We start from the raw sequence: 26762 nt of genomic DNA, 5'->3' as shown, positions 1-26762 counted from the left end.
ATGGAATACAGGCACTTTAAGTCTTCAAGTGTCATTGGTTAAACACTTTTAAGCACTGCCCTACTTCTTCTAAAGTGATGCACCCTTTTCTCCTGTGAGGGGAGGAAAAGAAAAAAAAATAGTTTTAATGCACTGAAAGGTAACAATATTGCTAGATATTACAATATAATGAAGTAATGTAAGTTACATAAAGCAGAAATATATTTTAAATTTTGCTCCTTCAAAATCCCATGTTCTAAAAATCCAGATTTTACATAAAGCTTTTTAGTTCAGATAATAGAGTAGGAGTGTCTATTCTGCAAAAACAAGTAGAAACTGAAAAACTATTCAAAGATTCAGAAAGAACCTTAAAAAATCCTAATGGAGAGTTTAATCAGAAGATGCCAGGGTGTGTTTACATAAAAACAGTGTGATCACAAGTTGTAATTAGCCCAAACACACATTTGTTTTGTTTTGCTTTAGGTCACAAAACAAAACAACCCTGAGAGTGATTGGAAACACTAGGCCTTAGACCTGAGAGGTCTAAGAATAAGGCACCATTCTCCATTTCACAGCTGGAAGGGCTGCAGTAGAAACTCTTACTGATTTTGAATGTCAGAATACAGTTATGAGATCTGAAGAACATAATTTATAGAACCCAAGTCATTCTCTGGATGTGGGAATAAACTGCTGCTTGTTCAGTACCAACAGACCAAGGTTAATCTATTTCTCATTGAAGGAAAATGTTATGGAAAGATGTAATGTGGAAGAAAAGGCTAATGCCAATACTGCCAGTTTGAATTGCATAGCAGTTTTTGTGCAGGTTTGTGATACTGCACTGTTAAATCTAATTCCTACAAGTCAAGGCCATCAGTGGTTCCATAAAGGTTGTCTTGGGTACTGGTATTAAGATTCAAGACCTTCCAAATACCACTGCAATAGTTATATCAAAGATCTCTACAGAAAAGCAAGCAAACAATCACAGTAAGTGTCAGAGCCAGACACAGATATGGTCCAGAGCAGCCTACAGTTGCAAAAACTGAACAAGTCCATCAGCATTTGAATTACTTGTCACCATAGTATTTAGTGGTGGAAGAAAAAGGACATAACAAATTTTTGAAGTTTGCTTTTACTCCGTACCTTGAAATAGTCCTCTTGGGATACAAGAGTGTTTCTCAGACGGTTCTCGGGATTAAACAGACAGGATACCACTGTCTGTATGCTTCGGTCCACAGACTTCTGAAATACATGTTTTCAGTAACATGCATCTACAACAATACTGATTTTATTAACTATCATGTCTATAAATCAGATGCTAAACTCTGAAGTGTAAACATTCAGGATTACTGGCAAGTGTCAATATTTATCAAGCACTTATTTGCTATAGTAGATTTGCTAGTTTATATGCACACTGTATCAATATATTACACAACAACAATTTTGTTCTTTCCCTCGGAGTTATATGAAGCGTCTCTTTTCTTTGTGAAAGGAAGTTACTAGGCTGGGGTTTTACAGAATTATCTGAAGGAGAGATTTCCGTTTACTTGTTTCCTCTAGTAACCTGGTCCACACCTGAAATGCCACTGACCAAAAAAAGTGTTCCATCTCCATATCGCAAGCCAGAATTTATTACTAATTGGCAATACGAGCAAGTGATGTCTACTGAATACCAAGTTAAATTTAAGTCCCAAATGTTAAGGATCTACAACCAGAAGGGGACATGATGCCCTTTCCTAAACTATGAGACTTCAACATGAAAGACAAGTGTGATACTCCCCAATGTTTTTTGTCTCCACAAATTGTCAGAAGCAAAATAAAATTAAAATTGTTAAATTGAAAAAACCAAGTTGTACCTTATTTCATGTGATTCCCACTGTAAGTCAAGCCATATGTCTAAACAAAGTTGCTTGCTGAATTAATGCTGATTTATATATTTGTCTATCATAATACCCAACAACCTCACACTGTCTGAGGAAGTATTTACCACCCCTTACTGAGGGGAAACTGAGGCACTGGGTAGCCTGTGACCTTGGACAAGTCTCTCAAAGTCTAAGACTATGCAGAAACTGAACCCAGGATCCCAGGACTGTGCCCTATCTACTACATCTTCCTTCCACCCCTTCTACACAAGTTCCTAGAAATAGGTTATACGGTGACATTTAAGAATATACATCTTCAGAGTGAACACTTGCCTTTTGTGGACTGTTTCCAGATGGTTGTGCAGGCTCTGGAACAGAACATTCTGCTTGAATAACTTCTGGCTCTACTTCACTGCAGTGGTAGTTTACTGGAGTATAAGCCTGTATAATTAAGTATTGCAGTTAAGGAATGAAAGTATAGATGCTACCCATTCCAAGGTGGATGGATGTGGGTCTACTGCAATTTGAATTGGAGCAGTTTGGAAGAACAGCAGCTGGGTCCCTGGTCCTCAACTACCACTAAGGCAGAGCAACATTTTTTTTTTTTTTAATTAAAGTGTTGACACTTTCAAAAATTGAAAAACATCAACCCAGGAGTATCTATTGCTCCTTCCAGATAAACTGAATGAACGGTTCACCGGGATACATTTCATGGTGTAATGCTGGAAGTTAGACCCAGCTCTCCCCCTCAAAAAGGGTTATTTTAATAGGAAATTTTATCTAATTTGGGTGGAGAGGAAGGGAAGAAAAGGTGTTCACAGCTGAAGCCAATAGACTGCAGAGACCAGGCCAAGAGCTGGAAGAGAGCACAGGTATATAGCATCTGATTGCCATCAGAAAGAATCTGGCGTGGGAAGTTCTGGGGGATCCAAGGCACTAACAAACAGAGGCCCAAAAATCCTTGAGAGCCACTGAGCTTCCAGTAGTCTCCTGGTGAAAGATTCATGAGTACAATGCCATTCCATTAGAGGTACTGCACAAAAGTAGTAATCACTTCATGGCTCAAATGGCTTATCAAGGCAAAAATGATGCGACAGTATCTCCCCTACCCTGTATGGACACCCAAATGGGAGATACTTACTGAATGGCTTTAGACTGAGTTCTTAAGTTATAACTAAGCATTACAAGAAACGTGCTGGTATCTGAAGCTTCAGCCAAGAAACACTGTTGTAATCAAGGAAGGGAGCTTGGCTGACTACTCATATGGCCACAACACCCTTGTGACCACTGCCCCTCTAAGAAACCCCCTACACACAAATCTGTGATAAATTTACTTCCTAAAAACGTCTGTTCTCCCTACTTGTTTACACTGTCTCAGACTACTACAATTAATAGCTTTATTTTTCCTGTTCCAAACTATAAAATAGTTAATACATTGCAACAATGAAGCGCTATACAATGAAGGTGTATGGTGCTTACTACATACATACAGACATACCAGCAAAATGTCTCATTCAAAAAGCTGTGTTTCTTCTAGAGAGAAATTCTGCTGATCCATTCAACCCAATGTAAGCACTATTATTCTGAAAGACAGCTCACCCTATAGCATCTGTCTCTAATGCATACTATTTGTCTGCCAGCCAGTAATTGGGATGAACTAGAAGTTGCTTTTTAGGAGAATGTTTAGTAGCCGGTTAGAATGAATTCCTTTAAACATTAAATGTTATGTATTTTAAACTGGCTGGAAATTCAGGTGTATGGCCACTTCCAGACTGCTGTGAGTGGTGAGTGATAAGTCTGATTCTGCTTCTGGTGAGCTCCAGTAGATGGAAGACATTGTAATGGATCTACAGACTTTCCCTGCAAAGAATGTGTTGAGCACAGGGATTTCTCCCTCTATGTTAGATGTTAGAGTATGCTACCAAGAAAGCTTGGTACACATGATCTACCCCACCCACTCAAAAACCGGACAATACAAGTCTGTTCTTAACTATGACTTGAGCTGAGTAATTGTTCAACATGGGGATGGGTGGTGACACCTGCAATAGTTTGTGAAAGAGAAGTCCATCCCTGGGACTCAAAACATCAGAGTGGGAAAGTGATGAACATTATTTCCAATCCCCCACCCATCCTATAGGGGAACTGCAAGAAATGGCATTGAAGAGATACCATTCACAGGAAGAAAAACCAAGAAGTATAGCAACTTTGAGATAGACTAGGTCTACACTGGAATTAAGACACTGCAACTTGCCCATGCCAGCTGACTTGGGCTCACGGAACTCAGGCCAAGAGACTGTTTAACTGTGGTGTAGACGTTCAAGCTCAGACCAAGCCCTCCGACCGCCAGGCTCCAGCCCAAGCCCCAATACCTACAACCGCAATTAAACAGCCCCTTAGCCCAAGCCTCACAAGCTCAAGTCAGCTGGTACAGGCCAGCCACCAGTGCCTAATTCCACTGTACACATATCCTATCCATATACTCAAGCAGCACAATTTCAAATCATGGCCAAATTATTCATTGCACTAAAATAATTATCCCTAAAGGGAAGTCATGTTAGACCCTCCAACGGAAAGAAAAAAAAAAAAGTACATCTGGATTAAATGTGGACAGTGATTGGAGTTTTAGGTTTTATACAAGTAGAATACAATGCTTACAAGTCTCTAAAAGGAAAATAAGTGTAAGAATTACATGTTTTGTCACTTCTGCAAACCCATGGAAAATTACCTTTCTTTGGGAGTTGGAGCTGATGGCTTCCAATCATTGTTGCCAGTCCATTCAATTTGGCAGAGATACTATAGTCTATCTTGCTTCAGTAGGGTTTGGAAGGAACCAGATTCAGCAATTTGTAGACACTTTCAGAAATACTACAAGCGTCTGCTTTATTATACATTATCAGAGAGCCTTTCAAAAAATTGGAACAATCAATAAGCAGCAGTAAAGCCCTCCTTGTACAGGTCTTGAAGAAAAAAGTTAAGGCTATCATTTTATCCCCTCTAATTTTCCATGAAAAGGAGTAGTTCAAATGATGTTATTTTAGAGCCTTAGAACTCTCCCAGGGGCTTAATTGGGAGAATATGGAGAAAAAAAAAAAAAGATATGAAACTTGTTTTTGTTCTCCCAAGAAACTCTTCCTTAAGAGACCTTCCATGCAAGTACAAAACCCTAAACCAAGACTTAACAATCAGCAATATCAGTCATGAGTACCACTGTCAGCATTTAATCCAGAGAGGTCTACTCTTTGCAGAGCAATTTTGCACCAATAAAAGTTTGATTTTGGTTACAAGTGTTAAGATAGCAGAGCACCACTCAGACAAGAAGGTTGAAGTTTCATGCACTAAGTTTTATCATCTTACCGGAGGTATAACATAATTCCTTTGCTCCCCAGGAGGCCACTGTGGTGGGACCTTAAAGATTTAATAAATAAGAATTATCCTTTATCTTGTCTTGTGCAAAGAACACTTACAATAACTGCAGTTCTTGGAGGTAAGTGTGAGAGTGACCACAACTGTGGTGCTCATGCACACTAATTCAAACCTTTTGACCCTCAGCATTGTCTCCCTGTGCACGCCCCATGAAGATATGTAGGGCAGTGCAGCCCTTACTGCTTCTCACTTCCCTCACTAATTCAGAATTCCAGCAGACATGAACTCCAAAAGCACAGGGATAGAGGGTAGGTGAGGGAGCTACACAGACTAGACATCTTGAACCACAGTAACTATAAGTAAGGCTGCGAGTCTGTCACGGAGGTCAGGGAAGTCATAGAGTCCTTAACTTCCAGAGACCTGCATGAGTTCAGTCCACACCAGTCAGCTGCAAGGTCCCCACCACCACCAGTGGTGGCTGGAAATTGCAGGGTACCTCCACAGGAGCTCCCAGCCACCATGGGCAGCGGGGATGCCCCAGGAGCTCCTAGCCACAGGTGGCAGAGGGACCCCAGCAGTCATGCAGATTTTTAGTAAAAGTCAGGATAGGTCACAAGCTTCCATGAATTTTTCCTTTATTTCCCATGACCTGTCCATGACTTTTACTAAAAATATGCATGACAAAAAACTTAGCCTAACTATAAGGAACTCTGCTCTCAGTCTTTGTTCATATGGATCTGAGTTCTGGCAGGTTCCAAAGCAAGTGGGGGGAGGAGGTTTGAGGAGTTCTTTTTATATCTAACTAAATACAGATTGCAAAACTGTTCTCCAAAATTTGGCATCTGACCTAGATGCCAAATGTAGGGCATATTTTGTAAAAATAGAAACGGATCTCCAGGAGGCTATTCTGCAGATTTCCTGTACAGGAGTCTCTCTTAGGCAAGCTGAAGGGGTTTGTGCTAGCTAGTCAATAAAGAAAGGCTCTGAAGATAGGATGTGCAATTTGGCTTCCCTACATTTGAATAGGGTTTGGAGAAGAAAACTGGGAGATTGAGGGCATGGTTTAAATTAAAGTCAGACAGCACCTTGTAAGGAATTTAGGCTATGATCTCAGCACCACACTTTGGAATATCGTCTAAGAAGGATATACCATTAGTGCTTGAGTTTCACCAACACTTCTGGCTGAGGTGAGAGCTATCAGGAAGGCTGTTTTAATGGTGAAGTGGTAGAGCGCCTTGGATAAGGGAACAAATGACAGATCTATAAGGTCCATGAGAACTATGTTAAGGGCTTAACAGTTTCTTGACAAAGGAGTTGTAGGTACCCCCTTGCCTGTTGACATAATACAGGGGTGGCTAAACTGTGGCTCATGAGCCATATGCGGCTCTTTTTACTCCTAAGGGTATTCTGTGCCACTGCTCACTGCAAAAATTAACATTGTGTGCACAGAATTTCCTTTCCCCCACAGAAATGGGCTGAAGTGCTGCTAGCCACCACTAGGGGCCAGTTCACAGATAGAAGACACTGCTGGGGAGAGGGAGAAGATGCTAGAGGGTTCCTCCTGGCAACTGCAGTTCCCAGCATGCCCTGAGGGAAGGAGAGAGTGGCATGCAGGAAACTCCATGCAAACCTGGGACCAAGCATCAGGCTGTTTCTCCCTCTGGATCCCTGGGCTCTGGAGGGTGGGGGTGGGAAATGGCTGGACTAGGGGGACCATAGCTGGACTCTGGCAGGGGAAGGGGTGTGGGAATCTGGGCTGGGGGACCCTGTGGCTGGCCTCTGGGGGGAGGGGTGCAGATATCTGAGCTGGGGAGGGGGGGCAGCATCTGCCCTCTGGGTGGGGGGAGAGAAGAGATTGTGAGTGTGTGGCCTCCCAGCTGGGCTTGGGAAGGGAGGAGTGGGCAGAGAAACAGGAACTGGGGTGCTATAGGGGTTTCTTTAACGCTCTATTCCTAGGAGAGGAAGAGGGAGTGTGGGTGTGTCTGTATTGTTACAGACATATTTGGCTTACAGGCATTTTTAAATAAATTACCAAAATAATTGAAAGTGTGTGATGAGGTAGCTTTACTTTGACAAATAAAATTTGCAGAATTTTAAAATATTGTGCACAGAATTTTTATTTTTTTGGCACAGAATGCCCCCCAGGTGTATCTTTTACAGTTAAAGTGTGGAGTTCCCCCTGCTGCCCTCCCCCATTCTCCACCTCCCAGACTGGGCGGGGGGCGGGAAGCTTGGGACCTCTGCCTTGCAGGTAGCAGCTTCTGCACAGCAGGGCAGGGGATGTGTGTGTGTGTGTGGGGGGGAAGTCTTGGGGCTTCCGCCCTGCAGGGCATACCTGCTGGGGCTCAGGACTCCAGCAGGAGCAGGGCTGAAGCCCCAAGCCCCAGCAGGCACCTGCTGGCTCTAAAACTTCTGAAGATTGTTGTATGCGGCTCAGAAAATTTGGCCACCCCTGACATAATATATTGTTGAGCAGGTACTTGCATCAGGATCTGCATTGCGCTTTCTTTCAGAAATGGTAGAAAGGCTCTGCAAGGTAGCCAAATTACCAAGAGTGCTTTACAAAACAAGACTAAATTCTAAATTTTTGCTTGAGTGACTAGTGATGCTGGATGCCCCACCAATCATTGATCAGTTTTGACAACTTGATCAAAGTAATTTGTGGCACTCAGGAGAGCTATAGGAGCCTGCACCATTAAATTCAGCATTTTGACTAATAATCTTGATTAGATTAAGAGCCTTTACACAGAATTCTAGCCATCCTGTAGATAGCTTTGATTGCACCCACAGATCAGTGGCTTAGACACAGCTGAACTTCAAGACCTCTCAGGATGGGGATGCTCACTTCCTGGTATCAGATGCATTCTTTGGCAGGAAGTATTATTTATTTTAAGGCAGAAAGCTAAGTAATAGAGGGTGTTTTTTAAATTAGACTTTTAAACTTTCCTATAACTCAAATGGCTGAGAAACTCTTAGAAGAGGTCTCTTAAAAAGAGAATACCCCTGACTCTCAGTTAAAAGGTGAAAAAGCTCACACTACATATTTGAAATCTCCAATCTTTTAGCAAATCCAGGGAAAACCAGACTTGACATTCCAAATATTTTTAAAGATTATATATACACACACACCCATATATATTTTGATCACCTTGCTTCTCAATTGTCTTTTTGGCATTCTTTATATTTGAAGAATGCAAAAAGGGCTCAAACCCATTTTTCTTTTTCCTTCTCACATCACCTTTAAAAGCATTTGGTGAAGATATTTACAGCCTAGCTTGAATAGAGCATGCAAGGTCCACAACTAGATTAATATCCCTTCACCAAGCAGAAGATTTTAAGAGCATCACTTTAGCAGTTTAAATTGTACCAAGTTCAACTGAAGTACTCTACAAACTTTTTAAAATAATGCAATCGACAAGTTAGAATACCACACCCAGTTTGGCAAGTGCATGAGGTGCTTGAGGTCAGTTCTATGTGCAAAAACAAGCCTACACAAAGCCTGTAGCCCAGTGTGTGTTACCCAAGCACATGTCAAGAATAACATCTGTCATGGTATTTATGGAGAACAGCTATTCAGCCCTTCGTATTTTGGTTAGGTATGCAGTAAGTTTTACCACCACATTGCACTTCCTTTGATTTTATTTAAATGAAAGCAATTTAAATCAGGAAATAGGGAACATGATTTAAACAATCCGTTTAATCTTGTTTTGAATTTGTACTTTAAGTTTTCCTAAATAAAGGCTGATTCTTATTCTCAATTTTTACCTTCTGTGTTAGAAAATGATTACATTCTTAAGTAATACATGATTAATTTTACTCATGTAGTGTGTAAAACCGCATTTGTATGGCAACTGGCATTCATAAATATTGACAAAACAGCTTTTTTATTTAAAAAAAAAGTTACATTAGATGTGCTGATACATAATAAAAGCTTATCAAATCTTGTTTAGTAAATCAGTTTTAAATGCTCAAAGAAAGAATTAGCGGCAGTTAGTGATCTGAATTATTTGAAGTGCTAAACCAAACAACTGGTTCCAGTTGCTTAGCCAGTGACTGCTAGCTGTTCAGTAGTCTGACATTTCAGCAGCAAGTATGTATGCTTGAATATTTTTATTTAAATAGGATTACAGTAAGTTTAGGTCTTTTTTTTTTTTATAAAGAAAATATGCATTTAAATCAGTTTAAAAAACAAAAACAAAAAAAGCCATTTTTATCCACACTGCTGCGCAGACTGCTTACCTATTCCCAAGCAGTTACTGAAGCTTCCTCACCAAATTGCTTGCATCATAGACTCATAGGATGGGAAGGGACCAAGAGGTCTTCTAGTCCAATTCCCTGCACTCATGGCCGAACAAATATCATCTAAACCAGGGGTCGGCAACCTTTCAGAAGTGGTGTGCCGAGTCTTCATTTATTCACTCTAATTTAAGGTTTCACGTGCCAGTAATATATTTTAACGTTTTTAGAAGGTCTCTTTCTAGAAGTCTATAATATATACCGGTAACTAAACTATTGTTGTATGTAAAGTAAATAAGGTTTTTAAAATGTTTAAGAAGTTTCATTCAATATTAAATCAAAATGCAGAGCCCCCCGGACTGGTGGCCAGGGCCCGGGCAGTGTGAGTGCCACTGAAAATCAGCTTGCGTGCCACCTTCGGCACAAGTGCCATAGGTTGCCTACCCCTGATCTAAACCATCCCTGACAACTGTATCTAAGCTGCTCTTAAAAAATCTCCAATGATATAGATTCCACAGCCTCCCTAGGCAGTTTATTGCAGTGCTTACAGACCCTGACAATTAGGAAGCTTTTCCTAATGTCCAACCTAATCGCCTTTGCTGCAATTTAAGCCCATTGTTTCTTGTCCTATCCTAAAGGGAACTTTTTTTTAAAATAACCTCCTTCTCTTAAACTTTTATGTACCTGAAAACTGTTCTGTCCTCCCACCCCTCAGTCTTCTTCTCTGGACTAAACAAACCCAATTTTTTTTCAATCTTCCCTCATAGGTCATGTTTTCTAGACCTTTAATCATTTTTGTTGCTCTTGTCTGGACTTCCTCCCATTTGTCCACCTCTTTCCTGAAATGTGGCGCTCAGAACTGGACACAATACTCCAGTTGAGGTCTAATCAGCGCAGAAGAATTACTTTTCATGTATTGCTTAAAACACTCCTGGCTAATACATCCCAGAATAATGTTTGCGTTTTTTTAATCGAATTGTTGACTCATTTAGATGGGAATCCACGATGATCCCCACATCCCTTTCCACAGTACTCCTTCCTAGGTAGTCGTTTCCCATTTTGTATGTGTGCAATTGATTGTTCCTTTCTAAGTAGTCTGATCATTGTGAATTTTAATCCTATCCTCCAGAGCATTTGCAAGCCCTTCAAGCTTGGTATTATCCGCACTTTATAAGTGTACTCTCTCTGTAATTATCTAAATCATTAAGATATTGAACAGAACTGGACCCAGAACGGATGCTTGTGGGACCCCACTTGATATGCCCTTCCAGCTTGATTGTGAACCACTGATTATTCCCAGAGAGTAGCTGTTTTCCAGACAGCCACCTTATATTAGCTTCATGTAGACTGTATTTCCCTAGTTTGTTTATGAGAAGGTCATGCGAGGCAGTATTAAAAACCTTACTAAAGTCAAGATATACCACATCTACCACTTCCCCCATATCCACAAGGCATCTTACTCTGTCAAAGGAAGCTATTAGGTTGGTTTGACACGATTTGTTCTTGCCAAATTCATGCTGACTGTTACTTATCACCTTATTATCTCCTGGGTATTTGCAAATTGATTGCTTAATTATTTGCTCCATTATCTTTCTGGGTACTGAAGTTAAGTTGACTGGTCTGTAATTCCCTGGGTTGTCCTTATTGCCTTTTTATAGATTGAAAAAGGGCAAATATAGTGGCACTCCTCTGGGATCTCTCCCATTGTCCATGACTTTTTGAAGGTATCTGAGCCATTAGCAATTATCTCCTCAGTCAGTTCCTTGAGTATTCTAGGATTTATTTCATCAGGCCCTGGTGACTTGAAGACATCTAACTTGTTTAAGTAATTTTTAGCTTGTTCTTTCCCTACTTTAGCTTCTGATCCTACCTCATTTTTACTGCCATTCACTATGTTAAACATCCAGTCGCTAAACAACCTTTTCGGTGAAAATTGAAACTAAAAATTCATTTAATATTTCTGTCATTTCCACATTTTCTGTTATTGTTCCTCTCTCCCCCTATCCCGCATTGAGTAATGGGCCACCCTGTCCTTGGTGGTCTTCTTGCTTCTAATGTACTTAAAGAATGTTTTCTTGTTACCCTTTACATCTCTAGCTAGGCCTAGGCACAAAATGAGATTAAACTTTCTCATTTTGTCCCTACATATTTGTGTTGTTTATAGTCATCCTTTGTAATTCAACCTAGTTTCCACTTTTTGTAGGACTCTTGAGTTTCAGATAATTGACGAGCTCCTGGTTAAGCCAGATAATGGTCTGGAGAACTCCTGCCCTCTCCCATCAGAATATTTAGCAACAAGATCAGCTGTCTGTTGTTTACTGGCAAACAGTTTCTAAACGGCCATGCAACCCAGCAGAAAATTCCCAGAATGTGTGAATGTTGCCAGTATTCATCTACTGTTAAAGTAGGGCTGTCAATCAAAAAAAAATCATGATTAATCGTTCTGTTAATAGAATACCATTTATTTAAATATTTTGGATGTTTTCTACATTTTCAAATCTATTGATTTCAATTACAACAGAATACAAAGTGTACAGTGCTCACTTTATATTTATTTTTATTACAAATATTTACACTGTAAAAAACAAAATAGTATTTTTCAATTCACCCAATACAAGTACTGTAGTGCAATCTCATTATCATGGAAGTTGAACTTACAAATGGAGAATTCTGTACAAAAATAACTGCACTCAAAAATAAAACAACGTAAAACATAAAGCCTACAAGTCCACTCAGTCCTACTTCTTCAGCCAATTGCTCAAACAAGTATGTTTACATTTGCAGGAGATAATGCTGCCCGCTTCTTGTTTAAAATGTCACCTGAAAGTGAGAACAGGTATTTGCATGGCACTGTTGCAGACGGCATCACAAGATATTTACATGCCAGATGCACTAAAGATTCATATGTCCCTTCATGCTTCAACCACTATTCCAAAGGATATGCTGATGATGGACTCTACTCAATAATGATCCAAAGCAGTGCAGACTGACGCATTTTCATCATCTGAATCAGATGCCATCAGTAAAAGGCTGATTTTATTTTTGGTGGTTTGGGTCCTGTAGTTTCCACATCAGAGACTTTTAAGACTTCTGAAAGCGTGCTCCACACCTCACCCCTCTCAGATATGGGAAGGCACTTCAGATTCTTAAACCATGGGTTGCATGCTGTAGTTATCTTTAGAAATCTCACATTGGTACCTTCTTTGCGTTTTGTCAAATCTGCAGAGAAAGTGTTCTTAAAATGAACAACATGTGCTGGGTCATCATCCGAGACTGCTATAACGTGAAATATATGGCAGAATGTGGGTAAAACAGAGCAGGAGACATACAATTCTCCCCCATTGAGTTCAGTCACAAATGTAATTAATGCATTATTTTTTAAATGAGCATCATCAGCATGGAAGCATGTCCTCTAGAATGGTTTCCGAAGCATGAAGGGGTATCTGAACGTTTAGCATATCTGGCACGTAAATACCTTGCAACACCAGCTGCAAAAGTGCTTTGCAAACACCTGTTCTCACTTTCAGGTGACATTGTAAACAAGAAGCGGGCAGCCTGTAAATGTAAACAAAACTTTTTCAGCCAATCCCAAAGACAAATAAGATAAGGACTGAGTGGACTTGTAGGCTCTAAAGTAGGGGTCGGCAACCTTTCAGAAGTGGTGTGCCAAGTTCACTGTAATTTAAGGTTTCGCGTGCCAGTAATACATTTTAACATTTGTAGAAGGTCTCTCTCTATGTCTATATTACATAAATAAACTATTGTTGTATTTAAAGTAAATAAGGTTTTTAAAATATTTAAGAAGCTTCATTTAAAATAAAATTAAAATGCAGATCTTATCAATTTAGTGTGATCATTGCCTGGGATCCTTGTCTGGGGTTCCAGCAACCAGCTCCGCTCAGCCCTCTACCAGTCTGGGGTTCCATTCACTCAGCCGGCAGCGGGCTGAGCAGGCTGTTGGCGGGCTGAGTGGGGCTGGCAGGGGGCTAAGCAGCTCAGTCCGCTGCCAGTCTGGGGTGCCAGCAGCACTCAGCCTGCTGCCGGTCTGGGGTTCCGGCTGCCGGCCCCGCTCAGCCCGCTGCCTGTCTGGGTGAATGGAACCCCAGGCTGGCAGCGGGCTGAGTGGTGCCAGCGGCCGGGACCGCAGCCTGGCAGCAGACTGAGCTGCTCAGCCTGCTGACAGTCTGGTGGTCTGGCCAGCAGCCCCGCTCAGCCCGCTGCCCTGCTCAGCCCGCTGCCAGCTGAGTGAATGGAACCCCAGACCAGCAGCAGGCTAAGCAGGGCTGGTGGCTGGAACCCCATACAAGGATCCCAGGCCCTGCTCAGCCCGCTGCCGGTCTGGGGTTCCGTCCGCCAGCTCCTGCCAGCCGGGATCCTGGCCGCTGGCCCCCTCAGCCTGCTACCAGCCTGGGGTTCTGCTCACCCAGGCCAGCAGGAGGCTGAGCAGGGCCAGCAGCCAGAACCCCAGACTGGCAGTGGACTGAGCCACTCAGCCCGCCACTGGCTGAGTGAATGGAACCCCAGGCGGACAGTGAGCTGACCGGCTCAGCCCGCCGCCACTCTTGGGTTTCGGCCGCCGGCTCCTGCCAGCCAGGGTCTCAGCCGCCAGCCCCACTCAGCGCCTGCTGCCAGCCTGGGGTTCCCTGGGGGTCCCCAGACCAGCAGCAGGCGCTGAGTGGGGCTGGCGGCCGGGACCCCGCCTGGCAACAGGGTAGCAGCCGGAACCCCAGAGCGGTGGTGGACTGAGCCGCTCAGCCCGCCGCCGCATGCCATCAAAAAAATCGGCTCAAGTGCCACCTTTGGCACATGTGCCGTAGGTTGCCGACCCCTGCTCTAAAGTTTTAGATTGTTTTGTTTGAGTGCAGTTATTTAACAAAAAGAAAAAAAGGAAGAAAAAAAAAAATCTACATTTGTAAATTGCACTTGCACGACAGAGATTTCACTATAGTACTTGTATGAGGTGATAAGCAAAAGAAATAGTATTTTTCAATTCATTTTTACAGTGCAAATATTTGTAATAAAAAAATATAGAGTGAACACTGTACACTTCGTATTCTGTGTTGTAACTGAAATCAATATATTTGAAAAAGTAGAAAAACATCCAAAAATATATAATACATTTCAATTGTTAGTTTATTAACAGTGCTATTATAATGGTGATTAATCACGTTTTAAAAAAATTAATCGGGATTCATTTTTAGTTAGTTGCGTGAGTTAACTGTGATTAATCAACAGCCCTAAAACAAAGAATTTATCAAGTCAACTGGAGAAAGATTTGGTGGGGAAAAAAAGCATTGAACCAACAAATTGAGATCCAACATCTAGACATCAGAATGTTTAGATATTCTGATTCATGATTAATTTTTTTAACCAATTAAGCCATTTTAAAAAATATGTACCTGATAGTTGTAGGCAGGCTGGTATCCTACAGGAACTTGCTGTTGTATCAGTACAGCTTGCGACCCATAAGGGTATGACTGAAAAAAAAAAAAAAAAAAGTTTTGCATTTCATAGGTTAAAGAGATTAGGTAAAGTACATCTACACTGCAGCCAGGGTATAATTTCCAGCTCTGGTAAACCTACCAGCACCAGCTGATTGAGACAGCACACTAAAAATAGCAATGTAGCCACATAGGCTAGCTGCCCAAATACATCTGCAGGGAGTCAGGTATACTCAGGGTGGCTAACCCATATAGTCATAGCTACATGCTATTTTTAGCACAGAAGCTTGATGACAGCTAGCACGGGTATGTGTACGAGAGCCAGTAGTTATACCTCTGATCGCAGCATGGACACATCCTAAGTGTCTAAGACATATTTTCAAAAGGGAGCTTAAGAACTTGTCTACACAGCTACCTACAGAGTGGCAAGCCATGGTGTGAATCTACAGCACACCAACCTGCTGTGCAGTAACATCCTGTGTGGCCACGGTTTATCATATCCCACCAACCTGCACTCTGTGGCTTTCACTGCATTGGAGCAGTTTCCATACAGGATATCCCCACTGTAGACCCACACCTTGGCTTGCCACAGAGTAAGTCAGTCTCACTGAGCCTCAATGGGACTTAACATACATGTACTAACAGAACTTTCCTTAGGGCTTATCTCTACAAATACTGAGTTTGCAGCAAGCTGGCGTGTAAATAATCTAACTCGCACTAGCTTTCTGTGCACTAAACCTCTGTATAGACAAGCCCTTAGTTGTGAGTTGCATTTGAACAGGAATGGACGTAGTTGCTTCTAACAATGAATTTATTTTAACCAGATTCTGAGTTTAGGCAAAGTAAACAACTGACTTCCAACAGTTTAACATCAACAGAAGTCTGAAGTAGATTGTTCTCTCAGAGGATATGCAAGGTTTCAAGCAGTTGAGTTAGAATGAAATATCTGCCCCCCCCAAAGTGTTCAACTATTTGATTTCTTAAAATCCTCCCCCTACTCTCCTTTAACTAAAGGTTTATCTAGAACAGCAGTTCTCAAACTGTGGGTCGGGAGCCCAAAATGGGTCACGACTCTGTTTTAATGGGGTCACCAGGGCTGGCGTTAGACTTGCTGGGGCTGAAGCCAAAGCCATAGCCCCACTGTCTGGGGCCAAAGCCCAAGGGCTTCAGCCCTGGATGGCAGGGCTCAGATTACATGCCCACTGCCCAGGGCAGTGGGGCTTGGTCTTCGGCTGGGGCTCAGATGGGCTCAGGCTTCAGTCCCCCTCCTGGGGTCATGAAGTAATTTTTGTTGTCAGAAGGGAGTCACAGTGCAATGAGATTTGAGAACCTCTGGTCTAGAGTTGTTTAATGAGGACTTGCAACTGGAAAATGGAGGTAAGATTTTACAGAGAGTTTATTTTTGGTTTGTTACAGCTCTTGTTTGTTGCTAAATGGTAAAGCCCTTCCAGTGTCTACTTAAACTATTTCAGCATATGAGGCATTAGGATCATTCCCATCCCCCAAATTTCTCTTCCTTCAAATTTTAGGGCCAACTCAGAGGACATTTACCAAATATTTTACTTTTAGCAAGTTATTTTCTTAACTCACCATGGGTCGCATGCCTGTTTACCATGAATAATAGATTTGGTCATATTTAGTAGGCAATGGGGTTTGGGGGAGGTGAGAAGAAAAGCTTTGAGGGGATGCTCCCAATGTGGTGTTGGGAGGAAACAAAGCATGACGACAGCTTAGGAAACTACTGCATGGATATGTATGAGCATGCATTCCATTTCCCCTCGTTAGATGTATAAAGATATCACTTAAATGGTGATATTGGTCATGCCCACAATAATGGTATGTCTTACAGAAGTGAGTGCAATATTTGTGTTTTACACAAAGGTACTGTACCAATCCAGAAGCAAACAAACTGTTTTGCCTGGAGAAAGTGTTGACAGAGCCAGCTTTCCTGTTCCATACCTTGTTAATAAAAGGGATGCTGTACACTAGTCCTCTAACTTACTCTCAAGCGAAATCAAGAAGATCTTTCAAATGAGTTTCTCTGCTCAAGTGTTATGTGAAGAATTGTGTGCTTTGGGAGCAACCTCTAAACTACTCAAGATCTCTTATAAGCTAGGTTACTTCCTCCATTCCCTTTTCTTGCTCCATTCTGTAGCATTACCAGGCTGAAGATTTTTGCTTTCCCAGAAGCTGGGAATGGGTAACAGGGGATGAATCACTCATGCTTACCTGTTCTGGTCATTCCCTCTGAAGCACCTGGCATTGGGCACAGTCAGAAGACAGGATACTGGGCTAGATGGACCTTTGGTCTGACCCAATATGACCATTCTTATGCTTTAGCTTCATTTGAAATCATCATCAATCTCCCTAAATACAATACTTCCTCAGCTCTCGTCCACTTGCACTACACTGATGACATCTTCATCATCTGGACCCATGGGAAGGAGGCCCTTGAGGAATTCCACCGAGATTTCAACAATTTCATCCTACCATCAACCTCAGCCTGGAGCAGTCCACACACGAGGTCCACTTCCTAGACACTACAGTGCTAATAAGCGATAGTTCATATAAACACCACCCTACATCAGAAACCTACTGACCACTATACTTACCTACATGCCTCCAGCTTTCATCCAGACCACATCACATGATCCATTGTCTACAGCCAAGCTCGGAGATACAACCGCATTTGCTCCGATCCCTCAGACAGAGACAAACACCTACAGAATCTCTATCAAGTGTTCTTAAAACTGTAATACCCACCTGGTGAAGTGAAGAAACAGATTGACAGAGCCAGAAGGGTACCGAGAAGTCATCTACTACAAGACAGGCCTAATAAAGTAAAAGAACACCACTAGCTGTCACCTACAGCCCCCAACTAACACCTCTCCACCGCATCATCAAGGATCTACAACCTATCCTGAAGGACGATCCCTCACTCTCACAGACCGTGGGAGACAGGCCAGTCCTTGCCTACAGACAGCTCCCCAACCTGAAGCAAGTACTCACCAGCAACTACACATGACAACAAAAACACCAACCCAGGAACCAAACCCTGCTACAAACCCTGGTGCCAACTCTATCCACATATCTATTCAAGGGACACCATCATAAGACCTAACCACATCAGCCACACCATCCAGGGCTCATTCACGGGCACATCTACCAATGTGATATATGCCATCATGTGCCAGCAATGCCCCTCTGCCATGTACATTGGCCAAACTGGACAGTCTCTACGCAAAAGAATTAACGGACACAAATCTGACATTAGGAATCATAACATTCAAAAACCAGCAGAACACTTCAATCTCTCCGGTCACTCTATAACAGACCTAAAAGTGGCAATTCTTCAACAAAAAAACCTTCAAAAACAGACTCCAACATGAAGCTGAGGAACTGGAATTAATTTGCAAACTGGATACCATCAGATTAGGCCTGAATAAAGACTGGGAGTGGTTGGGTCATTACAAAACCTAAACTTAATTTCCCCAAAACTAATTTCTCCCTACTGTTACTCACACCTTCTTGTCAACTGTCTGTAACGGGCCATTCTCTTACCACTTCAAAAAGTTATTTTTCCTCCCTTGGTATGCTGTGTTAATTGATTTATCTCGTTAGACTGACCTCACACTTGGTAAAGCAACCCCCATCCTTTCATGTATTTATTCCTGCTCCTGTATTTTTCACTTCATTCATCTGATGAAGTGGGTTCTAGCCCACGAAAGCTTATGCCCAAATAAATGTGTTAGTCTCTAAGGTGCCACAAGAACTCCTCACTGTTTTTCCTAAATACAAAGTAAGCTTCCACAGTACAGAGGTACTTTGTGGTATAGTGGGTTAGTAACTGGCTGCAGATATCAAGATTCTATAAAGTAGAAGACTAATTTGAAAGACATATTGAGGCGGTACTTCTAAAGCAGGCAGAACTGTCAATGTAGAAGACAATTCTGTCCGCACTTGGTTTATTTACTATTGTTACAACTAGATTTTAATTTTAGGGGTATGAATGTCAAAAATTAAAAGTTCCTATTGTACATATATTTCAGAGGCCATGCAAGTGTGGCTCTCAGAAGTGTTACATTCTAGTGCTTTGAAGAACACAGTTATGATCCAAGATCAGACCATAAAGAAATAATCTTACCTGAACATACTGAGTTACTGGACTCATCATAGCTGGGGGAGGCATGTATGTTTCTGTGTTTTGATTACTCCACACGCTATGAAACTGTGGCACAGGAGGATTAAAACCCAGATGTCTGGGTTGCACATGGTAAGCACCTAGTTTAGAGAGACAAAGGAAAGATGATCCAAAACATTTTTTTGTAGTTTTATCAGTAGTTTAGGCCCAAAATTAAGGTTTTGTGTGAGTTCAGATATGTATGTTTCCATAATTTTTTTTTTAATTTAAATTACAAAAAGTAGTGCAAGACAATAGATCAGTTCAGCAGTGTTTGCAATTTACATGCTGGGGCATTTTGATAGTACAAAATTAATCATAGTTTGCTTTCTTTGACAAAACTGAGTTTAAAAAAAGTCTCAGTATTTACTGGTAATTACTTAGATTTTAGTTTAGTTTTAACACTTTTAATACTAATAATACAAGATTGTAAGTATCACAGAAACTACTTAAATATCTTACACGCAAGCCAGCATCCTTTCATGAGGAAACATATTCCAGTCTAGATGTACTTACATAAATTCTGTTGTTTTCTGATTGCTGGGCCCAGTTTCAGTTTTTTACCATGGAAGTTTATTTGTGACTGGGGGGGAAGAAAACCAAAAAACCCACCTTACTATACTTTCAGATTCAATGACAGGTCAATAACTATTTTAAAGTCAATCTAAAGGTACACCTACATTTACAGCAGCATGTAGAGCACAGAGACTGCATGCACAGTTAGCATGGGTATAAATAGCAGTGTGGACAGTGAGGCACAGCTTAGAAGAGTAGAGTGCCCTACACACCCGAACGCCCAGGGTATATAACCTACTCTGCTCAAGCACACCGCTATTTTTAGTAGTGTAGTGTCTCACTGCTAGAGCCTTTTTTCACAGCCGTGAGGCCACAGTTCTGTGGTATTCTTTGTCATTTCTATCAGTTAATAGTGCAGTTTTTACATAACTTGAACAGTCAGTGTATCTTGCCCTTAACTACTCAAGTGTGTTTGAATGGCAGCTAGGAGTGGAAGGAATGGACTTTGAACAGACACCTCCACGCAATAAAACTAAAAATGTATTAGTCTTATTTTTGGCTAAATAAGTTGTGAAAAAAAAAATCCTACTTCAAGAGCAGGGGTGATTTTAGAAAGATTGTAATCAGCTGTTTTTGAACACTCAGTCTTAATCTTTGCCTCTTCCTATTCATTTAATCTATTCCAGATTCTCAGCTAGCCTTTAGACAGCTCAATTTCCACATCACCCCCAGAAACCAACAACCACACTGCATTCTTCATTACAGAATACAGATATGAATATGAGCATCCTCATATAGCTAAGTAACTTACTTCCACTATTTTCTGAACATCCACGTTGTCCAAAAAGGATACAAATCCATATCTGCAAAGGAAAAAAGTTCAGTGTGACTACTGCGCAAGCTACAAGCCTGTTTTGAACAAGACTAAATAGCATAAATTGGGTTACGGTATGCCAAAAGATAGTCAAGTCCAAGTCAATATCCTTCCATTGGATTCTGTGAACCAAAAACCAATGCGAATGTGTATTTATTACAAGGTGCCAGCTAGCATCCAGTTAAGAGATTTGATTCTCATTTCAGACTGGGTGCAACCTGGTACAATTCACTTCAGCTCTGTCTTCGTTTCCCCAATTTGGGAAACTGGGATAGTATTTGGTCCCAACACACAGTTGATGTGAGACTTAGAGCACAGGAGTTTATGATATTAAGCATGGACAACACTGTAGTTTTAAATCAAAATTAGTCTTCTGTCTAGCACATTAACAATAACCAAGACTTCCAGTTATCCGGGGTACATCACAACTTGCAGGGGAAAGGTTGGGGCAAGAGGTATAGAGGAGCTGACAGAAGAGTTCTTTCATGCTCCAAAAGCTCATGCCTAGGAAGTGGATCCATGATTCTTTTGGGTGAACAGTAACTTAAGCAGCTGTGCTAAAAAGATAAGAATTTCATCCCATCCCATCAAAAGCTTGCTGCATTTGGCAGACAAGGCAAGTTTGATGCTTTGCTTCCACCAATTCTGCAGTTATATGCCCTATATGCCCCCTGAAAAGCAAGATTTATTAAGTCAGCTAAAGCATACTGTATTATTCTTTACAAGATCAGCTATACTTAAACTGAGTCTATACGAGCCAACTGGTTAGCTGTAATTCACCACTTCTGGAAGTAGTGATACAGATAGGGCTCAAGCATTTTAATAGTGTGTTGTAGGGTTGGGTTAGTCCAACTCTCCATGTGGTGCTGCTTTCTCTGGTGATTTATGGCTACCAACTTTACTAGGTTAGAAAAGGCTTTAATGACCCAAACAAGTCATTCATGTTCTACTTACCCTTTGGAAACACCAGTTCTATCAGTGATTATCTTCACTTCTTTCACTGTACCATATCGTGCAAAGAAGCTTCTAATTTCTGTTTCATCCATCTAAGAAACAGAATTTGTTTAGCTTAAAAAAAAAAATACATCACTGGCCACCACAAGGAAGTCTTAACTCCTTTTGCAAACTTGTGTTCAACTGTTTGAAGTGGTTTACAGAAGCAGGAGCCACTTTCAAACCCACCCACCACTGTTGCACAATTCAGTGCTGCTCACCTAGTTAAGGAATAAAACTGGAACTGAACTCAGATCTCACATAGCAGTGCAATACCATAAAACTGGTAGATGCCATGGGATCAGCCAATTCCTGTAAGAAGTAAAAGTCTGTTTTCTGCTCTCCACTCCCCAAAAGAACAGTCCAATCACTACAGAGTATTTGTGAAAGTTAAGACATGTAAATACCCTTATATCAATTCCACCAACAAAGACTGTGTTCGGCATGATTTTTCCTTCTGGTAAAACATATCCTTGACTGGTTGTTGACGACAACTGGGTGTTATCCTCCCTGGAGATGCTTGCACATTGGGACTCTGGATTTGTTGCAGACTGCAAGTTTGATAAAGGACATATTATAACCATTTATACACTGCATTTTAGGATACTAAGGCCTTGGCTACACTTGCAGCTGTACAGCGCTGTGAGGTAAACCTGTCTTCGTACAGCTGAGTAGGGAAAAGCGCTGCAGCCTGTCCACACTGACAGCTGCCAGCGCAGTGGTGTGGCCACACTTGCAACATTTACAGCTGTGTTGGGAGCGGTGCATTATGGGCAGCTATCCCAGCATTCATGTGGCTGCAACGTGCTTTTCAAAACGGGGGGGTGGGGTGGATTGTGACAGGGAGTGTGGGGGGAGAGAGAGTGCTTTTTGGAGCAAGTCAGCTCTCTATTTTGCAAGTTCCAAACTCCTGGCCCCCTACTCATTCATTTACTCACTCAAAGCAAGCTGCAAACTGTTTGCTTTTCTCTGTGGTACGAGCTTTGAAACCGGCACTTCCGCATTCCTGCAGCCGATCACAACAATGGAGAGGATTGGCCACTTGACAAGGTGATTAGTACAGCGCTGCAAGCATTTACACTCACACCCGTGAGTCATACCCACTCCGCTGCAGCTGTTATTCCTCTCGGGGAGGTGGAGTACCTGCAGCGGTGTACCCAGGGAGATACAGCGCTGTAAGTGCCCTGTCATTGTGGACGGGGAGTGAGTTACAGCACTGGGGGAGGCTTTACAGCGCTGTAACTTGCAAGTGTAGCCAAGGCCTAAAACTTCAAAATGTTCCCATTGACAATACTTTCCATTTCCAGTTTACTCTATTTGGAACAGAAATGCCTCAAATAATTTTCTGAAAAAACATATGTTCTGAATTAATTCTACTTCATGGACTGGTTTTTCAGTATTTATTCTTTTTACCTAGCACTAAGCTGCATTTAGAATAGATTAAGTATGTTTAGTTAAAGCTGCTTTTCCTCAAAGCTCCATGGTCACTTTAAACCTATACTACTAATTCTACAATGAAACTGTTGAAAAATGCACTTCAATATCTATCAAATGGGATTTGAGAGAGAGTTAGCGGACATAGAAGACTGCCAGATCTGCTTGCAGAGTTCCAGAATTCCACATTATCCTCGCCAAAAGAAATCCTTAAACAAGTAATTAATGCAGCACTCATGTATGAGCAATCCCAGAACAAAACCCAGCAGCAACACATGGAAGAAATTTATCTTAAAAAAAAAAAACAGTTATAGCCACTACAACTAGCTCTTAATAGGATCACATTACTATGATCCCCTTTGGAAGGAGAGATTTTGTACTCCGTCACAATTTAAAGTTACACCAAATCAGAGGTCTATCAAGATCTGCAACTGTCTTAAACAATCTGAACAGTTTGAGATTAAGTGACTTGTAAATATCACTTACATTTGTAATAGGGTATACCACCACGTCCCTGTTCTCCCCCCGCCCCCCAATATTAAACAGAAAGAAACACATTAAAAGAACAATCTTAAGTCAAGCACTCAGAAGCTAAATAGTAGAATTAAGGGTGCCTACGCAACTTAACTGCATGCATTTATGTTTATACATTATGATACAGTCTTAAATTACATGATCACATACTATTTTCCACAGGACCCCAGCTTCACTTAGTACACAGAATGGATCGAACTCAATGAACGAACAACTATACAGTATTTTGTTCAAAGAGCACAAAGCCATGAGTGGCCCCTTGCTTTTACTGCACACCATTCAAACCGTGCTCTCACGAATTAATTATTAGTTTCCTCATGGGCTTTTCTATGGCACTCAACACTGTAGTATCAGAGAGCTTCACAAATGTGAATCTACATTAACACCCACATGAAGTGAGATGGTATTATAAGAGCTGCACAAAGTTCTTCAACAAATAGCAAATTAATCAAAAATGCATTTTTAGAGTACTAAAACTATTTACCAATTTAACCCCAATTTTTTAATAGTTTCAACTAAAAAAACCCCCTGATTTTCTCCCAAAGAAGTGTTGATTCAACTCAATGTTTTGTTTAGAAAATTGTCCATTTGAATCAAGTCAAAACTATTTCAAATTGTTTTCTGGTTTTTCATTTTGGCAAGAAACAAAAAGAGTCAGTTTTAAACCAAAACAAATGGATTATTTAGGTTCTCCCACTACACTAAACTCAATTATTTAGTCAAATCTAATTATCCTCATTTTAGCCATAGGGAAAATGGAATCACAATGAAGGTCAAAAGCATCCACTAGGCTTGGGTGCCTAGGGCCTAATTTTTCAAATAAAACTTAATACATGGCACCTCATATGTTCAAAGCACAGCTACCATGGACTTCAGCTACAACTGAGTGATCAGCACTTTTGCAAATTAGACCCCCATTGCAAGCTGAGCATGCAAAAAAAATTGAGTGTACAGTTAGTGACCAAACTTTTAACATGTGGTTTAGGTAGCTTGCCTAGCATGACACAGAACACCCGTGTGGCAGAGGCAGGGATAGAATCGTTGCCCAAGGTAGCATTCAATTGCCTTAACCACGAGACCATCTTTTTCCTTCCTCCGGTCCCCTGCTTCATTTACTACACAGTTTTGGTCCATTGACCTTCACTCCCATCATTTTTTCCATTTCTTGATCCCTGCAACTTGTGGTCTGGGTTCACTGGCCCACCCTTCCCTCCAGTTGATGGGGAGGGCCTTTAGCTCTGGGCAGGCTTAGGTCTACCATCTATCTCCAGCCCTTTGACCTTCACTCCCTTCCCTGTTTTTTCACTTGTTATCCCCATTACTCACATGCAACCTAGGTCCAATGCTCATTTCCCTCAGCTGAGAGGGCAGGTCTTTAACTTTGGGCAGGCCTAGCCCAGCCTGTCTCACTATCCACAAACAGAGCACACACTATTTCAGCTCTATGACCTTCACTCCCCTGTCCCTTTTTGTCCTCTCAGAGGAGAGGATGGGCCTTTTGGGCAAGTCATCCCAGTATCTGCAACAGGTACATGCACCCTCAATATCAACAACAAATGAGGGAGGGGGTCCTACAGCCTTCTTCCATTCACAATCCTGATTCTTTCTCAGAGCAGGTTTGGCCTGTGCACTGAATGAAGGAGGAGTTCTGGGGGGGGAGGGAGGGGGAGAAGTAGTAAATGTTCATGTAATCAAAGACAGTCACAATACAGATGCACAAGGCAGACAAATTAAGTTTGCACAGCCAACCTTAATTCTGGCATTTCCTAACTTCTGAGTGTTTGACTTTGCAAACTTAATATTCTTTTAGTGCAGTTGTGTGCAAGTGATTTCCTGGGTTGTTCTTTATTAAAAGAGAACACAAAGCTAACTGAAAAGCAAAAATTCCATCAGGGGGCCCATGAGACCCCTGAGGGGTTGGATAGGGGGCGGGGCTGGGCCATGCCTGGCTGTTTGGGGAGGTACAGCCTCCGCTAACCGGCCCGCCATACAATTTTGGAAACCCGATGCAGCCCTCAGGCCAAAAAGTTTGCCCGCCCCTGCTTTAGATCCAGACAGATCTCTGCCACTTGTGATACTGGAGAAACTGATAGCAGTAGAGGATGTCATTCTCAATGTGAACCAACACTAGAGGGGGACTTGACACACACTTTGCCAATGGGTTTCAGACATTTGTCAAAAGCAGAACACAGACTTGAGTCTTAGGTTCCACTCCAGGTTCTGTAGGGAAGCAGTCTCTTGCTTCTGCAGATCCTGCTTCCCCTTAACCCCAACCCAACGCTATCTATTCCACACAGACCCCTCTGCTTCTTCACCCCAACCTCCCTGCCTAGCCAGGCCCAGGCTCCACCCCCAAGACTCTACCATTTGAGTCCCAAACGTTTCATCCATCCCTGGCTCCTCACCCAAACCTGTCCCAGTCAACAAGAGTCAAGGAAGAAAGCAGTATCCTCAACAATGAATCCTTAATGATGCAGTGACCAGTCACTTCCTGGGCAAATACCATTAAATTATTCCCCTAAGCCTCACCCCCACAACGGGGTAAATTTAAAATCTGAGAAAGCAGCAGCACAACATCCAAGCCCTCAAAAAGAAATAAGTCTTGACTGTTTGAGCCTTTTGTACAAACAAAATACTGGTTAGAAATAGGTAGCAACACAGCAAGAATTAGTGCCAGAACCAAGTTGTAGACTGTCATCTGCAAAAAAGTCAGTGTGTGTGTGTGTGTGTGTGTATAATGGCCCCATGAATGCGGTCCCTTAAACATTTTCAATCAAGGTAAGCATTTATAGATTGAGAGGACATTTTCCCCACAGCATTTTTACTCAGATTTTTGCATGCCAAGGAACAAATATTGCTATATCAAGAAAATTGAATACAATGCAATCATTGTGCATGAACTAAGACAACTTTTATAGAATGTTCTATACATAGCTTCCCATAAGACTGCTACAGCAAGACTAGCTATTTCACTGGATATACCCATAGGATCCTCATCTTTTTGTGCCTGGCTATTAACTAGTTCAAGTTTCTCCAAGCAAACTCATGGAATGGTAGTCAAATTTAGTGGAAATCAGCAATGGAGTTTTGTTAGTTTTTCTACTCTACTTCCAGAGCTCTCCAAAACCCTTTTAGGCTACAGCTCTCCTTTAAACATCCAGATACAATTACTAAATGCAATTACTTCTGCAGTCTTTAAAATGATAACTTTTCATAATTGGGATACCTAGCAGACATAAGGTAGCTGTATGGAAACTCATCCTCAGTTTAGGTACATCTTCAGTTTCTAGTACAGTTTGACCTAGGGTAGCTATCAAATGCAAAAGTAGAAACCAGCAACCTCAGCTTGTTTC

The 26762-nt window shown here is 41.6% G+C and overlaps 1 protein-coding gene across 1 annotated transcript; it reads right to left on the bottom strand.

Moving 5' to 3' along the window:
* Nucleotides 1-38: 38 nt before the first annotated feature.
* Nucleotides 39-21989, bottom strand: DAZL (deleted in azoospermia like). The gene is made up of 10 exons (XM_024197913.2): nucleotides 21849-21989; nucleotides 21403-21494; nucleotides 20386-20437; nucleotides 19575-19641; nucleotides 19023-19159; nucleotides 14837-14914; nucleotides 5193-5243; nucleotides 2172-2279; nucleotides 1120-1218; nucleotides 39-92 (listed from the first exon to the last, which is right to left on the bottom strand). The coding sequence occupies exons 1-10, from the start codon at nucleotides 21885-21887 to the stop codon at nucleotides 39-41; spliced, it is 777 nt and encodes a 258-aa protein (XP_024053681.2). The 5' UTR covers nucleotides 21888-21989.
* Nucleotides 21990-26762: the final 4773 nt, after the last annotated feature.

Source organism: Terrapene carolina, unplaced genomic scaffold (genome assembly GCF_002925995.2).
Source record: "Terrapene carolina triunguis isolate 2854851 unplaced genomic scaffold, T_m_triunguis-2.0 Scaffold84, whole genome shotgun sequence".
Taxonomy (NCBI): Eukaryota; Metazoa; Chordata; order Testudines; family Emydidae; genus Terrapene; species Terrapene triunguis.
The sequence above is the reverse complement of the archived record's forward strand: the minus strand, read 5'-3'. Positions and strand labels throughout refer to the sequence as shown.

Bases quoted from the DNA above. Each gene is read 5' to 3' on its own strand.
- DAZL (XM_024197913.2), bottom strand. From the start codon at position 21,887: ATGCCGAACACAGTCTTTGTTGGTGGAATTGATATAAGG. The intron at 20,438-21,402 runs GTAAGTAGAACA...TTTCCTTTGCAG, and splicing joins AGAACTGGTGTTTCCAAAGG to ATATGGATTTGTATCCTTTT. The intron at 5,244-14,836 runs GTACATATTTTT...TAAATCTTTAAG, and splicing joins AGCCTGCCTACAACTATCAG to GTCCCACCACAGTGGCCTCC.